The following is a 15,646-nucleotide window of genomic DNA, read 5'->3' on the forward strand; positions in this document are numbered from 1 at the left end:
GTCGCTGCGCGTAGGAGCAGCGACAACCGCCCAACTTTCCGAGAACTTCTTTCCGACTGCGAGACATGCTTGTACATCACCTCGTATTACTCGTGTTGTATTAATTCAGTTTCAGCTTCAGAGAAGAGGATTTGACTGTATACTGTGTACTGTATACAAAAAAAGTATAGGCGCCAGATCGGACGGCAAGGAAGAGTCAGAGTCAGAGTCAGTTCTTGTACGATGGACAAAGGATATGGACATGGAGGGTGCATTATAGGCAGTGGACATCTCGTCTCCTATCCACTACAACGACGGTAAAAAACTGATTTTGGATTTTGTCCCTGAGATGCTCTTACAGTATCTCAGCTTGTGAGTCCCCAACCGTAGACGGGACATGTTAGCCGTCATATCTTCAAAATCCCCTGATGCCGATGCATCGCCTTGCCTACCCCTCGAGTAGAGCATAGATAATTTACACCTCGGAAGGGCACGCTTTCTACCATCTCTCCACCCAGCCAGCCAGCCATGGCATGGCATGTGTGCTCGTTGAACAGGGCCATATGCACACCATCCAACTTGCTCGCCAGTAATGGTGATGTGATGGTGATGTGATGGTAGTGGTGTATTACAACATTTTGTACAGTACAGTACACAGCGACCGACTGACCGATCGATCGACTGCGCTTGCGCTCGCGAATCGCACATTTTGGGACAAGCCTCACGAGTTCTTCACGATCCCGACCTTTGCGGCCCGAACGACCCGCCCATTCAGCTTATACCCTTTACTCTGGGTGTAGAAGATATCTCCGTCCTCTTTGCCCTCGACCTTGGTGAAGAAAGTAGCCTCGTCCGTGTTGGGGTCGAATTTCCGCCCGCCGTTCTCCATGGGGTCGAAGCGCTCGATGCCGTGTTTTTGGAGCGTGTTCATGAGGATCTCCTCGGTCATTTTCAATCCATCAAACAGATTCTGGAGATCTTTGTTTGGTTCTGCCGGGCCTGAACCCTCGCTTGAGTCTGTGCCCGATTGTCCTTTTCCGAGCGCGGTGGGCGGGACCGAGGATAGTGCGCGGTCAAGGTTATCTATCGAGTCGAGTAGGTCGGTCGCGAAGCGCTGGATGGCGAATTGGCGGGCCGCATCCATGTCTCGGCGGGTCCGGTCTTGGAGGTTGCGGTAGTCGGCTACGCTGCGGAGGTATTTGTCCTGGACGGTAATGAGTATCGCGGTGTTTGCCATGACGAAGTGGCGTGTTTCGAGAGAGAGTTTATGAGGTAAAAGGGGAGACGTGGCAAAAGAAGTATGCATACCTTTAGATCTATTACTTCTCGTTTAGTCTTCTCGAGCTCCTCCTTTGATGCGTCCTCAGGTTTGGGATCTGTAGGCTTCGATTCTTCCGTTGACGGGGCCGTCGATTCGGAAGAGGCCGTCGTTTTGTCCGATTCGGAGGACTGCCATCTTCGCTGCTGGAGCCGTGACGGCAGTGATGTAGATGCGTATGTGGAGGCTCGAGGAGAAATGAAGGTCGCGGACGAGAATGGCGACCGCCGCAGATGTGCTTGTGGCAGCTCAGTGAGGGATTTGGAGAGCGAGCGCGATTGGCGCAGAAGTTGTCTCCGGAACATTTTGTATGTATGGCACGAGGCGGGGTGAGAGATGTGAACTTGAGTCTGAAACCAATGCACAGTCCGAGGAGGGCAGAAGGGGGCAATCGCGAGGTCTTGAACTTATACAGAAAAGTCGTTGGTGATGTATTGGAGCACACGACTGGAAGCTCCGATGCAATTCCGTCCCATGATATTTTTCCGCCGCGCGATGTTCCAGGGGGGCAGCTGCTCTTCCGTAGTATGCTACGGTCGCACATTGAGCAAATGTTTCTTACGGTTGAGAACGAGGGAAAGGACAGGGCCTGTTGATCAGTAAACACAATTTGAGCTACAAGCTCAGAACTGAGGGGTGTATTGTTATGCGATACAGTCTCGCCAGCTCTGTCTGTGACACCATGCCATGTGAGATGTGAAACGAACAGCGACAGGACATGGCGTGTCTATGACAACGAGACTCCACGGCACCACTGAAAAATTGCTATTCAAACAACCAGTATGAAGTGCTCACAGTGCAGAGACAGACAGCCAGCAGGTGAAATGCACAACAAGGGAACATCTCAGTCGCCAGTGTACTTCCCGCGGCCCATCGTTGACGAATAAGTGCTTCAGCGCCCCTAGCAGTCTCCTAATTTCAGGCGCAAGACTTCTCCAAGCTCTCCATGTTATCCTTGTTGTCCTTGCGTGCATTATCTGAATAGAACCCGAAGCAGACTAAAGAGGCGGGAGGATTGTACGGCGCTCGCCTCGCTGCTTCCCCAAAAGCGGAACTTATGACCGTGCGTCTCATTGCCCATGGGTATGGGACCAGCAGAGTCATCAGCACTGGCAGCGCAGGCAGATTTTTTCCCGGTCTCAGCCGCCTCGGAACTTGGCAGGATGGCCGCTTCGACGTTGTTGGCGGAAATTGACAGGAAATCGAAAGACTGAAAGAGGTCGAGGCATCCCGGCACCGCTGGTCTTTTCGTTCTGCTGTGATTTGATGGTTGCGGGATTTGCTCCTATAAATTTGAGTTTGGGAGCGGATCGGGAAGTCGAGATCTTGGATGAGTTGTTTGAGGCCCGGATCTGCCGGGCAAAAGCGACCGGGGCTTCAAGCACATTGGACCGTCTCGAAGGTTGAGGCAGCGGTGCTCCCCAGCTCACGGCATCCTGCTGCAAGGTGGTTTTTGCACTGGGGCTGGCATTTGCACCAGCAGAATTCAGCTTTGGCGCTGAGTCTGCGACATGATTGTTCTGCGGTAGCACGGCTGCTCTGATTTTGTTTGCCGCGGCAATGGGACCGCTAGAGATCTTCACGGGTCGAGAGACAGTCGCGCCGTTCCGTCCAGCGCGAACAAGGCCTCCCCCATGTCCTTCGCCGCCCCTACCACCCTCGTTATTGCCCTCCGATTTAAAAGTGTCGGGCCCATAGCTTGCCGCAAGGTTGGTCATTGTGCTGTTGTCTGCAGTATACCTGGAGCTGAACCGCGCCAGCCGGGTTAGGAAACCGAAAATCCGCGTCGGTCCGGGGGTACGCTCGATGCCGGCATTGGACCATGCCAGTGCTGGGATAGGAGTGGACAAGCCAGTACAGACTGCTCCGTTTGCGCAGCATGCACCAGCCCCTTGTGAGTCGACAGTACAATAAGTGGCGCCCGGGCAACAGTTCCACCGTGCGTCACAAAAAGTCATGCGTCCCTGGCATTGACCGTCTCGCTTGTTTAGAGTCGGTATGGGAGACTGAAAACTCTCCAGGGCGGTCACTGTCATGTTCGCAGGAAGGGGAGGCACTGGCTTTCTCGAAGGAATCATAGCAGGATCGTACGACGGCATGGGAGAGGTGATCGTTATACGATTAATAGGAGGCGTGTAACTGACGTCGGCATGCTCGGCGCCGCAACTACAGGCTGAAATCCCCCAAGCGACGAGAGGATAAACAGATTTCATCGTGAACGTCTGATCGTGGTAAGAGTTGGGTGTATGAAGTTGACTCTTGAAGACAAGGATGACGAGAGAAACCAAAGAGACCGGCGAGGAAAAGCAATTTGTATCTGGGGAGAGTACGCCACAACCGTCCACTCTCGTTTGCTTCACTGGGAAGGAGGCGGCCCTTCGTCAGGTGGTGTTGTCGGTGTTTGTCGTCCACCATGGTTGTTTGGGAGGCAACCATGAGCAAGTGAAAACGGGCATCAGTCTGTAGCGCAGTCAGCAAAGGTGAGCAGGTTGTGATACACGGCGAGCTAGTGATTTGATATCACCTGGCAGAAGCATATGCATCTCATCATGTCAGGGTAGAGCTGAACCTACACTATCCCAGGTACCCATGTATTATTGACAGCGAACATGACGCGCACTAAGGATGGATAGTTCTGTTCTGTCGCTAGAGCTGAAGGAGCGTGGACCAGCATGGGTAAAGATGTGCCCTCTCTGGATAGAGTTCTGTCGTCTTGTATCGCGCCCTGGTTCCTCGAGCGTCTCGGCGCCACGATTTGTCCAGTTATGTCACCGGTGCCACATTGCGATTGAGTCAGAAAAGTACCAAAGCACTGTTTTGGAGCAACTTTGGCCCCGTGGCTGCGATAAGCTCTGCAGCAATGCCTTTGATTGAGCCTGGGTCGTCGATTTTCCACTCCTCCCAGCCTCGGAGGTCCTGCAAAGGGGTCAGCAACTTGCGTAGCGTACAAACGCATGCGGCGAGTGGGTTTTGTACCTCTAGCTCTATCAAAGCATTCCTTACGACCAGACGCCAATGGTTCAGATCGAGACGCTCAACCTCATTCTTGGTCAACACGCCAGGTATGGCGTAATCAAACAAGGATCCCTCGGGTATTTCCGCATCTTCCTCGTCGCTGGCTGCTTCATCAAATTCCAGATCTTGTTCGTCGTCGAACTTTTGTCCTATCTCTTTTGTGGTGTTGCGAGCATCGCCAGCACTGCTTTTAGCTTTGTCGGATTCGCTATGCTCCTGACTCGGCGCCACTTCCGATCCATCCTTTGAATCGTGAGCAGGGGAGACATACTTTCGCTTGTCGAGCTTTTGGCGGTAGTCGTCGTCGAAAAGATTCCATTCATAGCTCTCCGGGTCTGGAATCTGTGAGTATCTGCCTGCGCCGGCTTGAGAAAACATACCTAGCATGTACGTCGGAGTAAATCTGGCCTTGTATCTCATTTTGATGCATGAGTGGATGTAGAACCCTTCCCACAGTAAGCAGAGCCTTGTCAGCGTGGATCTCAACCACGTACCCATGTAGTAATACTCATAGCCAGCCTCCAAAGCTAGTGCTGTCTCACGAAGCACACTCACCTTGCCAAGGTCCCAGTGCTGATACTCGGGATCGTAGCTAGAGAATATCAACAGACGCTGCTGCGTAGATGTTGCAATAACTTACAATAGGTAGACTGAACTGACAGCGTGGGGTAGAAGATCCAGGACTGCGACTGCTACGAGCTTGCCATCGACGCGGTAGCATTGGTGATAAGACCCCAGCTTGAGGGTTTTGCCACCTATCTTGAGTATCTTTCGGTCAATGCCGGTGCAGAGAAATCGCTTGAAGGCAGCTTCCTTCCAGCGTGAGGCGGGATCCTTGTGTACTTCCAACTGGTATTTGAGGAACACCTCGTATCTAATATGCGTAAGTAATGGCAAAGCATCCAAACGCTGCAGCTCACTTTTCCTTGGTGAAACTGTCGCCTTCGAGGTTGACCTCGAATTTATGAGCAGGTTCGACTGGTTTGTCTGTCCTCTCGTCCTTGGGACGACTGATCTTATCGTACTCTGATTTGTGGACGGCGAGGGAAAGATCAAAGCGACCGCGCAGACGGCGCTTTTCTCTGCAGAATTTAGCAAAAGCCAAAAGGTGGAAAGCAGTCTCAACTTGCTCTCGAGTCTGCGGACATAGGGTAGCAGCTTTTCGCTTGTACTCTGGCCCGAGCACAAAGTCATTCCATCGGTTGATCGCCTGTCGTTGGTCTTTTTTGGGCTTGAACTCCGATGCCTTGAGCCTGCCATCGTCAGCCTAGATCCACTATATTGTTTCTGATGGAATTACCATACCGGATTGTGTAGTGGGGACAACATGAACGCAGTAGATCAGGTTTATAATACAGTGAGCCTGATCGTCTCCACCCCCTGTCCACTAGATATTGGTAGTGGTCGACCCGCATGTTGTCACACGACATGTAATACGACGAGCCTGAAATGAGGATAAGTCTCCCGCAGAAGAAAACACACAGGGATGCTGTGGCGAAGACGAGGAGAGCTTCGGGATAACCAGAACAACTTACTGCCCGTCTCATTCTTGCAGTATCCGCATGAGTTCTTCCTCTGGTAGCCTGTTGCAACGCAAAGTCAATGACTGCGCCGCGGTATGATGCCAGCCTCGCTGCTAGTTGGATATGGGCCACACGGTGAACATCGAGCGGGCCGGGCCAGGCCATGCCTTGATGGTCGATAGGCACACTAGGGTACGTCAGATGCAACCTACCGAGAGGCTTCAGAAGTGAGATTTCGTTTGTCATGATTAACCCGTGGGGAGCCTTCAGAAACGAGGCTAGTTCCCTGCCGGATCAGAGAAGGAAGTACCTCAAGGCCGTGTCATACGAGCATCGTCCTGGATACTCGGACCTTCGGAGGTATGAAAATGGTGACACTGCGTGCGAGAGGTGATGTCACCCAATCTCGACCGCAGGTACCTCAGGCAAACAACAGGAAGCTCTGCTTGACCGTATGCCACAGAGATACAACCAGTTTTGACCGCGAGCGCAGTCGGTGAATTCGCGGTGAGGTTCGAGGCCACAGTGTCAGCGGGCTCGCCCGCGGGATATGCAGATCGACGGCTTCAAGGCAGCCAATATGCGGCAGCTATGGTGGTTTCAAACGTCAAGAACATCGATCTTGGTAGAGTCTCAAGGTTGTTCCAGGAAAACCCCCACTTACAGCTTGTTCTCGGGCGCTCGCGTGAGCAGTCTGAGGGAGGGGCGCTCTTAGCTCGAAGCGACTCGACGTGCCCGGTACGAGCGGTGGTTAAGGGTGAGCAGGCCCGAGGAAGCGTATCTGGAGGTGAAGGCAAGCAAAAAGTGTGGTTCGAGGAGCAGGAGACTGGGGTCCTGGAGGAAAGTTTAGACCAGTATAAACGTGAAGATGGGCACGTGCGCCTTGTTCGTGTGCTCTGGCGGGCAGAAGGGACCGCAGACGATAGGAACAAGTCGAGGCACCACTGCAGGAGCCCGCAGCGAACCACATGTGCTGGAGCCTGTCAATGGCGTCGGTCACGGACGAGCAGCGGTGATGCTCAAATAACAGCAAAGTCAGCCAAAACATCCCACTCCCAAAGCAGAAAACCCGTCGTCTCATGGCTGTATGGGGTTTGATTTGAGCATGAACATCCCTCGTCCCTTCGCACGCCATGTAACTTATCGGGCGGCCGTTTACTGAATGGTGGAAACGCCGTGCATTTCGCTTCGCCGCTCGTACTCCCCCATCGTGTCCACTTTCCATATGCACTTCCGAACGAGGGACTGCCAAAAAAACTAATCCCGCTACATAACCATGGCTGTTCCCGACCTCACACTGCTCTGCACGTCAACTCCCTTCCCTCAGCCCCGTGCCACACGGGACTGAAGGCATACTTTCATTTGCGCTCTTTCGCAAAACCATTCCACTCGTCACCATGGGCCAGCTTTGATCCCCCGTCTTCTCTGTCCTGAGACCGCCGGACCTCGTCTGCTCGCACCGGAGCAGCTCGACAGTGCTTCCACGTGCTCTTCACCGTCTCTTTCGTCGTTCGCTCTCTGTCTTCTCCCTAGCCGGAATCTCCGAGCAGTTGCAACAGTCCGCCCTTGCTTCCCAATCCTGTGTGTTCACTGGGCGTAGCCTGCCTCAATGGCCAAACAAGAGATGTCGATGACTTCTCGCACAGGCAACGGCAATCAGCGTAAGACAACTTCTATTGCCTACAACGTCTGACTGAAGCTAACGGTGGTGCAGGCTATGGGTCAAAAGGCGAGCGCCTGGTCGCCGGCATGGTGCCCTTGTCGAGCGACAAAACTCGAGTTCTTCTGATCCAGTCCTCCCGCCGCAACGGCTGGGTTCTCCCGAAAGGCGGCTGGGAACTAGACGAGGCATCCGCAGCAGTGGCCGCTGTTCGAGAAGCCTGGGAAGAAGCTGGAATCATCTGCAAGGTCGACAAGGACCTCGGCCACATCGCCGACACACGGCCTACTAGTGCCGTCACCAAGAATGCCCCTAAAGCCAGCTACCATTTCTTCGAGGCGACAGTGACCGAGGAGAAGGACAATTGGCCAGAGAAAAGCAAGAGATCCCGGCAGTGGTACAGCCATGCACAAGCGATTCAGCTTTTGAACGGACGACCCGAGCTGCTGGAGGCATTGAAGAGAAGCTCCCTCAAGAAATGAGACATGTGGACAATGAGGAGCTAAAGCATGTCATCGCCGCCGCGACGCCCAAGAATCATAGGCGACTTCTGACTCTTAGACGACACCTGCTGTGAGATCATCTGAGTCTTGACGCATCTGGACCCAACTGCGTCGATCCGGACGCCGTGTGCTGGCGGCCACCTGCGTTTCCTCAAAGGCTGATACTCTTAGGAAGACGGGACGTGCTGCCTAACGTCAGAGCGTAAAGACTAGCCTGGGAGCCATGGTTCAAGCATCAATAGAACAAATCAACGCTCGCATGACCATCTGCATGCATGCTGTGAGGCAAGTGTCGCCGGAGCGATGCCCACCCTGATGCGCTGTCTAGTTGAATAGAGAATATCAGATTTTGCCCTCCTGAGCCCACTCCCATTGTCAACTACGATAGCGGGCCATCCGAGACCGTGAGCCAATTGCAATTTCAGCCAGGAGCACGATACTAATTGTCTGGTTATTCGCGAGTAACCAATCTCTGTCTCAGTGGCTGCTCTTGTGAATGGCCAAACAAGCAGCAGAAACCAAGGGATACCATGAAATCAGGAGAACCGATAGCATTAGCACTGCTGGTCGTGATGGAGTTGTGAGGTAGCTGCATGGAGTCTTCCGGATCTATGTACAATGCTCCGCCTTCTTGTGACATTCCGTTTGCTTCCACCTCACTACGCCCTGTCTCCTTTGGTCCTATCTGACGGCATGTGTCTCTTGTATTCGTCTAGTGTTCCAGATCGACTGGGAAATTTCCCGCGTCACGTTGATCATCCCATCGGGCCACCCAGGAACTAGGGCACAGTGATCGGTATGCCAGGTAAAACTGAGCCATGTTAGCACCGCTTGTAGTCTCCTCCAACTTCCCTGAGAAATATCCTGTACCTGTCTGCAAGGCTTGAAGTCCTCTCCCTTTGCCAGGATGCATTTGTGGTAGTCGACGTAGTTTTGCCAGCAATGCTTTGTTCTGCAGCCACCTTGTTAGACTCAAACAGGCTTCGGCGTCTCTGGAAGGGCACGTACTGGTTCATGTTGGGAAAGCGAGCATCGTATCCAGCTGCAGCAACATCAGAACACACTCTTTACCCATATCTCAGCCTAGATTTCTCTCGTACCCGTAACGAACTTGAAGGGCTTGGTGACGTTTCCGCCGAGCTCATCGGCGTCAGGAACCTCGATTTCAGGCATGGTGAAGGTGCTTTGACACTACTCGCGACGGCGGTGGGAGTGGCGGATATAGAGGGAGGTGGGTTTGGAAACAGAGCTCAAGCTGCACAAGTCAACGTTGTCACCTGAGGATTCCTGCCGTGAGGTTGAAAGTCGGAGGTTGCAGGCTAAGCCGCGAAGCAGTTAGCAGCACTCTGATTGGCCGGTGTGCCACGGAGAGGGAGAGCTCGCAACCCACTGGCACCAAAGCAACTGCGGAACTCTAGCTTCATGTCACATCATCCGTTGCAGTTATATCTGATTCCTCCCTGTCTCTCCACTCCGTCCACTGCGCGACGAGCACGATGAACACAGCAAGGCTTTTGAGGCTCCAGCCTCTTCGGTCGGCTGCTTTCAGGCAAGCCGCCTTCCGCCAATCCGCCCAGAAACAAAATGCCAGACCATTCCACAACAGCCGGACACTGTTCCGATCAAAGGCGAGCACAAACGGTTCCAAAGCTGCTGTGTGAGAAGCTAACAGTCGCTATAGGAAGATGACCAGAGTGGTAAGAACTGTCGCCCGGATTCGTTCCTTCGAGCTCGCAGTTGACCAAGGTCCCTGAGTACAGCCCACACCATCACCCAGAGAATCCGGCAGCTCAAGAAAGTCCCCCCAGAACTGCTCCCTCTCGGCGTGGTCATTGCGTATGTAAACCTTGTGCACAACTATGGAAGAAGCACACGCTCATATACTTGACCTGCTAGATTTGCCCTGTTCGCTGCCTTCTTCGCCATGGGTAGGAAGCTGTGGACCGACAAGACTCTTCGTTTGCAGAGATCCTCTCAGAAACATGATTAAGCCGCCATCGGTTCAGCGCGAGCTATGGTCTATCGAGCCTGCGGGGGAACTCAGGATCAAGGCGGGTCTTGAACATGCAAATTGCCGAGCATGAAGTTACATCAACGCAATGCGAGGACGTGTATATAACCAGGCAATCAAGTCGGACTGGAGTTATCGTCTTGTCTGCCGCAACAGCATCCGTATTCTTCGGCCACTTCCCATTCAGCTCCATCCTCGCCGAAGCCAGCGTTGTCGCTTTCCCATCCACAAATCCGTGGAAACCCTTCCGTGTCCACGGAGAGCTTGCTCAGTCGGCCCACCAGTGCTGTCTTCCCTTCGGTTGACGTTCCTAGACACTTTGACCGTCTAAGTTCCCCTCCGAGGTCGCTGCTGAAACGTGTACTATCACCGTTCAACATGGGACTCAGCCGCTTCCGGCGGGTGGACTTGTAGTTGGGTTACTGTGTGTTGTAGCTGTTGACCACGCACAAAGGTTGTTGTGGCTTTGGTGTGAATCCACGGACCTGGCTCACTCTGGCTTTGGCCCTGCGACATCAAGACCCTCTAAGCCATCCATAGGATCTGCAGGCCGCTCATTCTTCAATTGTTCGACAGCAGCTTTGTCCTCGCTTGCAGCACCATACTTCGCCAGATAACCTTCCTGAACGACGCGGTTAGTGCAGCCTCACCAGTGCCAGAAAAGGAGCCACTCGCCTGTTCCCAGATAGCAGTCGTACTTCCCAAGCCAGGCTGGCCCGTCTCCTTGCGATCAGGCTTTGCCATGGCAACCTTGATCACCCGTCCATAGAGTTCACTTTGGTCCATGTTATTGATCGCTTCTGCCGCATCGGCGGCATCCTCAAACTCAACGTATCCGAAGCCACGGTGCAGTTCCGTTGAGGACGGTGCTTCGGGCTTGGGTAGCGTAATGTCTGTGATGTCGCCGAAAGGAATAAATGCTTCGGATAGGGTTGCGGCGGTGACAAGAGTGGTGTCGAGCCCGCCAACGTAGATGGTACTGTTTGGACGAGTTGACGCCTCGGCCATGATTGACGTATCAGTATTTCGCACTGGATCAGCGCCCTGAACGAGAAAGCAAGTTCTCTCTGGCACAGAGACTTCAATATCACGTGGCAAGGGCCTTTTCGATCAGGCTCAGGGCGGGCTGAAAGTGCGGAGTGAGGACGGCCAGGGATGACAGGCTGGCTGCGGGCCTGCCAACTTCAACAGTGTCCAGATCCAGAAGTGCGAAATAATTCATGGTGAGAACAGCTGTCGCCATTCAACTGCCCGGAGCATTTCCTGTCTTGTCTGCGCTCGCATGACTTCTCAGTCCTTCCTTTAACCTGTGTTTCCCCCTTTTTCCGTCCTGCTGGCCGTCCAGAATCAGCCCCCACAACGCCCTGGGAGCGTCCTACGTCTGGTGTCTCGAAGGTAGAAACGAGACATTCAATTGACCTCGCTGCCGAGCACGACACGCCGTGGTCATGGTGCGCCTGCGAGAAATACCGCGCACAGCGACGTTTGCATGGTCACCGGATGCGACGTCCTCCTGGATCGCAACGGGCACCAAATCAGGTGCTGTGGACGTCGACTTCAGCAATGAGACCTGCCTTGAGCTGTGGGATCTCGCCCTAGACAAACCGGAACAAGGCCATGAGTTGGCCCCGGCAGTTTCGCTGCCTACGGAATCAGGCTTTCACGACCTTGCCTGGACTGCAGGACAGGATGGTCGCAAGAGAGGCATAATCGCAGGTGCATTCGACAATGGCTCCTTGGGCCTCTGGGATGCAGACAAGGCAATATCCGAGCCAGCGGAGGCCCCGATCTTCAATAACAAGGTGCACAGCGGCGCCATCAAGGCTCTACAGTTCAACCCGAAAATCCCAAACTTTCTCGCTACTGGTGGTGCCAAGGGAGAACTGTTCATCTCAGACTTGAACCATGTTGACGCACCCATACGACTCGGAAGTACCGCAGCCCGAGCAGACGACATCGATTGTCTCGATTGGAACAAGAGAGTCTCGAACATATTGGTTACAGGGAGCAGCGGTGGGTTTGTGACAGTATGGGACATGAAGACCAGAAAAGAGAGCCTGACGCTCAACAACTTCCAACGGAAACCGGCCAGTGCTATTGCCTGGGACCCTGATAAACCTACCCGCCTGATCACAGCGGTTCCGCTAGAACAAGATCCTGTCATTCTGGTCTGGGACCTTAGAAACTCGAATGCCCCGGAAAAGGTGTTGCGCGGGCACGACTCGGGCGTGCTTTCGGTCTCTTGGTGTCCGCAGGACAACGAACTTCTGCTATCGTGTGGAAAGGATAACAGGACGATACTCTGGAATCCTCAGACCGGACAAGCCTATGGTGACTACCCTGTCGTCACCAACTGGACGTTTCAAACGAGGTGGAACCCTCACAACCCGAACCTGTTCGCAACAGCCTCCTTCGATGGCAAGCTGCAAATCCAGACGCTGCAGAACACCAACCCGAGTAGCACACAGACCGACGAAAGCCAGGCTGCTAACGAAGAGGACTTCTTTTCCAAGGCTCAAACCCAGCCACAGTCGTCATCATTCTCTCTTCCCAGGGCGCCGAAATGGTTTGAGCGACCCGTCTCCGCATCTTTTGGCTTCGGTGGGAGGATCATCAGTGTTAGACAGGCCGATCCTGGAAAGTCGCGAGCATCGAAGATCAGCATCAGCAGGTTCGAGGTCGATTCCGAGGTTGGCAGCGCCACTGAGACGTTCGAGAAAGCCATCCAGTCAGGAGACCTCACCAGTTTGACTGAACAAAGAATTGCGGCCGCAAAGACAGAGGATGAACAGGCCGACTGGAACGTCATCAAGACACTGGTATCAGAAAATCCAAGAGCAGAGTTAGTCAAATATCTAGGGTTCGATGACAGTCCTGAAGACGCCGCCAATGGTAGCGAGCAGCAGGAGTTAGAACACGATGAGCAAAAGCCCTCGGTGAACGGTGCCTCCAAATCACACAAACGATTCCAGTCCATCTTTGCCAGCTCGGCCGACGGAGACTTCCTCGCAGAATTGGCGGCTACTAAGGGTACTCGCACGAACAATCCTTTCCAGATCTATACTGGGTCGGAATCACCAGCAGACCGCAAGATTACAAGAGCCTTGATTTTGGGACACTTCGAGAAGGCTTTGGACGTATGTTTGGCCGAGAACAGGATGTCGGATGCCTTCATGATTGCCATCTGCGGCGGTGAAGGCTGCATCAAGAAAGCGCAGGAGGCATACCTCGCCAAGCAGTCCGGCGGATCCAGCTATCTGCGTCTGCTTGCTTCAGTCGTTGGCAAGAACCTCTGGGATACGGTCCACAATGCTGACCTCGCCAACTGGAAGGAAGTCATGGCTACGCTGTGCACATTCGCCGACGAACAAGAGTTTCCGGACCTTTGTGAGGCGCTTGGAGACAGGATCGAGGAACAAGCCGATGACCTTGGTTCGGTTACTCGAAAAGACGCCTCGTTCTGCTTCTTGGCTGGTTCCAAGCTGGAGAAAGTGGTCACGATCTGGATTGAAGAGCTCAGGGAACATGAAGAGACCGGTGCTTCCGAAGCAGATGCATCCTCGGCATTTTCACTGCACGCTCGCGGTCTCCAAGACTTCATCGAAAAGGTCACAATCTTTAGACGAGTGGTCAACTTCAAGGATGACGAACTGTCCAAGACTGGAGAGTGGAAGCTAGAGGCTCTTTACAGCAAGTACCTGGAATATGCCGATATTGTGGCTGGGTCTGGTCAGCTTGATGTAGCCCAGAGATACCTTGATCTGCTACCCACGAGCTATCCCGGAGCCGACGTTGCCAGAAGTCGCATCCAGCAATCAAGAAAGAAAATAGCCGCTCCAGCTGTCGCTGCGCAGTCCACTGCCACAGCCACGAGGAACAAGCCTCTACCGGCCATGTCACAGTTTCAGCCTCCCACGACCGCATTTGCTCACTCAGCTCCTCAGGTGCCTACACCTTATAATGCCACTCCAGTACAGTCAAGCAACCCCTACGCACCACCAGCAGCCAGTAATACACCAGCCAATCCATATGCTCCACCCACCGCTGGATATCAACCTCCGGGATATCAGCCCCCGCAGCAGATGAGGATGACTCCAGGCCCGCCGCCTTCAGCGCCCTACGGCATTCCACAAGCGAACCCCATTCCGCCGCCTCCGAGGTTCACGGCATCTCCGGCCATTCCTCCTCCTTCTCAAGACAAGAACATGACTAGCTGGAATGATATTCCGGAAGGCTTCGTAAAGCCCCCTACTTCAAGACGAGGCACTCCCAGCGTCCCTCCGCAGCCTGTTCATAATCCTTTCGCTCCATCACCAGCTCCGATGGCCTCTCCTCCACCGACCGGTCCTCCCATAGGGGCAAGATCGAGAGCATCACCAGTGCCTCCACCTCCTAAAGGCATGGCGCCGCCTCCCAGAGTGATGTCGCCTCTGGCGGGTGGTCAGCCATCAATCGAACGACCCTCCTCGTCAGCCGGCAACGCCTATGCGCCTCCGAATGTGACATCTCCACCTGTTGGACACAACATGGTATCTCCACCGATTCCACGTGGTCCCTCTCCGTTTACCGCACCGCCCTCGCAACCTCCTACAGCGCCCAACCGGTATGCACCTGCGCCAGGAAGTCAACCTGCCTCTGCACCTACTGGTCGTCCCTCCATCGCCCCACCTCCCCAAGGCTCATCTTTCCACGCAAGTGGGCCACCCACAAACCCGTATGCGCCAACTCAACAAGCCCCGTCGACTCGATCCACGAGCTACGGCCCACCACAGCCCACACAAAACACACCACAGTCGGCTACAGCGCCACCGTTGCCCACGCCACAACAGCAGTTTATCTCCGGTCCGCCTCCTGCAGGGTCCGGTCAACAAGCACCTCCTTCGCGACCTGACACTGCAGGATCAAACAAGGCTGCTACTGCTCCACCAGCACGGAAATATCGTAAGTGATGAATGCCACATGACACAAAGCCCTTGCTGGAGTCATCGCCACCTGCCTAGTTTTATCAGCTTCTAACGCGTCTTATAGCCAAAGGTGACCGGACACATATCCCGTCCGCCGCGCAACCCATCTACACGATTCTATCGTCAGAAATGTCCCGCGTAGAAGCGCGTGCGCCGACCAGCTTCAAGCCCCAAGTAGTCGACACCAAAAAGCGTCTTGACATCCTCTTTGACCACCTCAACAACGAGGACCTGTTGAAGCCAGACACCGTCGCTCAGCTGGTGGAATTGAGCCAGGCTCTTGAACGGCGGGATTTCCCGCGCGCGGCCGAGATCCAGATGGACGTGCATACCAACAAGGTTGAAGAGTGCGGGAACTGGATGGTCGGAGTCAAGAGGTTGGTCGGGATGTGTCGAGCGACGCCGTGAACGAACGCCTTCAGGTGATTCACGAGTACACGTGTGGAGGTGTGGTACTGTAGGTTGGGCGAAGGGGTCGAGAAAAGTATCTAGGTAGCGAGCGACCGGGTGTGCCAATGCGTCAGACACAAATGTTATTCTCCGCCGTATTGAGTGGCGGCCAGAAAGGTAGAAAGAAGTATGGGTTACCTCGTACCGGGTACTGCTGTGGACGGTCCATAGAACAACTGGCCAAACCGAGAAACGAGAACGAGAACGAGAACGAGATACAATG

General features: G+C 54.1%; 8 protein-coding genes across 8 annotated transcripts; 3 read left to right on the plus strand and 5 right to left on the minus strand.

Moving 5' to 3' along the window:
• Window positions 1–700: 700 nt before the first annotated feature.
• On the minus strand, window positions 701–1,602 carry A1O7_09493 (molecular chaperone GrpE; the record flags this gene model as incomplete). The annotated part of the gene is made up of 2 exons (XM_007763481.1): window positions 701–1,183; window positions 1,288–1,602. The coding sequence occupies 2 exons, from the start codon at window positions 1,600–1,602 to the stop codon at window positions 701–703; spliced, it is 798 nt and encodes a 265-aa protein (XP_007761671.1).
• An 834-nt stretch (window positions 1,603–2,436) lies between these two features.
• On the minus strand, window positions 2,437–3,015 carry A1O7_09494 (uncharacterized protein; the record flags this gene model as incomplete). The annotated part of the gene is made up of 1 exon (XM_007763482.1): window positions 2,437–3,015. The coding sequence occupies one exon, from the start codon at window positions 3,013–3,015 to the stop codon at window positions 2,437–2,439; it is 579 nt and encodes a 192-aa protein (XP_007761672.1).
• Window positions 3,016–4,090: 1,075 nt separating this feature from the next.
• On the minus strand, window positions 4,091–5,727 carry A1O7_09495 (uncharacterized protein; the record flags this gene model as incomplete). Its single annotated transcript, XM_007763483.1, has 8 exons — window positions 4,091–4,213; window positions 4,274–4,461; window positions 4,534–4,647; window positions 4,693–4,758; window positions 4,807–4,904; window positions 4,953–5,186; window positions 5,233–5,565; window positions 5,618–5,727. The coding sequence occupies 8 exons, from the start codon at window positions 5,725–5,727 to the stop codon at window positions 4,091–4,093; spliced, it is 1,266 nt and encodes a 421-aa protein (XP_007761673.1).
• A 1,717-nt stretch (window positions 5,728–7,444) lies between these two features.
• A1O7_09496 (uncharacterized protein) lies at window positions 7,445–7,977 on the plus strand (the record flags this gene model as incomplete). The annotated part of the gene is made up of 2 exons (XM_007763484.1): window positions 7,445–7,496; window positions 7,550–7,977. The coding sequence occupies 2 exons, from the start codon at window positions 7,445–7,447 to the stop codon at window positions 7,975–7,977; spliced, it is 480 nt and encodes a 159-aa protein (XP_007761674.1).
• Window positions 7,978–8,710: 733 nt separating this feature from the next.
• On the minus strand, window positions 8,711–9,171 carry A1O7_09497 (cytochrome c oxidase subunit 6b; the record flags this gene model as incomplete). Its single annotated transcript, XM_007763485.1, has 4 exons — window positions 8,711–8,809; window positions 8,869–8,950; window positions 9,007–9,040; window positions 9,099–9,171. 4 exons carry the CDS (start codon window positions 9,169–9,171, stop codon window positions 8,711–8,713), a joined length of 288 nt encoding a protein of 95 aa, XP_007761675.1.
• A 323-nt stretch (window positions 9,172–9,494) lies between these two features.
• On the plus strand, window positions 9,495–9,988 carry A1O7_09498 (uncharacterized protein; the record flags this gene model as incomplete). Its single annotated transcript, XM_007763486.1, has 3 exons — window positions 9,495–9,639; window positions 9,759–9,834; window positions 9,895–9,988. 3 exons carry the CDS (start codon window positions 9,495–9,497, stop codon window positions 9,986–9,988), a joined length of 315 nt encoding a protein of 104 aa, XP_007761676.1.
• Window positions 9,989–10,499: 511 nt separating this feature from the next.
• On the minus strand, window positions 10,500–11,017 carry A1O7_09499 (peptidylprolyl isomerase; the record flags this gene model as incomplete). The annotated part of the gene is made up of 2 exons (XM_007763487.1): window positions 10,500–10,627; window positions 10,681–11,017. The coding sequence occupies 2 exons, from the start codon at window positions 11,015–11,017 to the stop codon at window positions 10,500–10,502; spliced, it is 465 nt and encodes a 154-aa protein (XP_007761677.1).
• Window positions 11,018–11,457: 440 nt separating this feature from the next.
• A1O7_09500 (uncharacterized protein) lies at window positions 11,458–15,381 on the plus strand (the record flags this gene model as incomplete). The annotated part of the gene is made up of 2 exons (XM_007763488.1): window positions 11,458–14,950; window positions 15,038–15,381. The coding sequence occupies 2 exons, from the start codon at window positions 11,458–11,460 to the stop codon at window positions 15,379–15,381; spliced, it is 3,837 nt and encodes a 1,278-aa protein (XP_007761678.1).
• Window positions 15,382–15,646: the final 265 nt, after the last annotated feature.

Source organism: Cladophialophora yegresii, assembly GCF_000585515.1.
Source record: "Cladophialophora yegresii CBS 114405 chromosome Unknown aczIN-supercont1.7, whole genome shotgun sequence".
Taxonomy (NCBI): domain Eukaryota; kingdom Fungi; phylum Ascomycota; class Eurotiomycetes; order Chaetothyriales; family Herpotrichiellaceae; genus Cladophialophora; species Cladophialophora yegresii.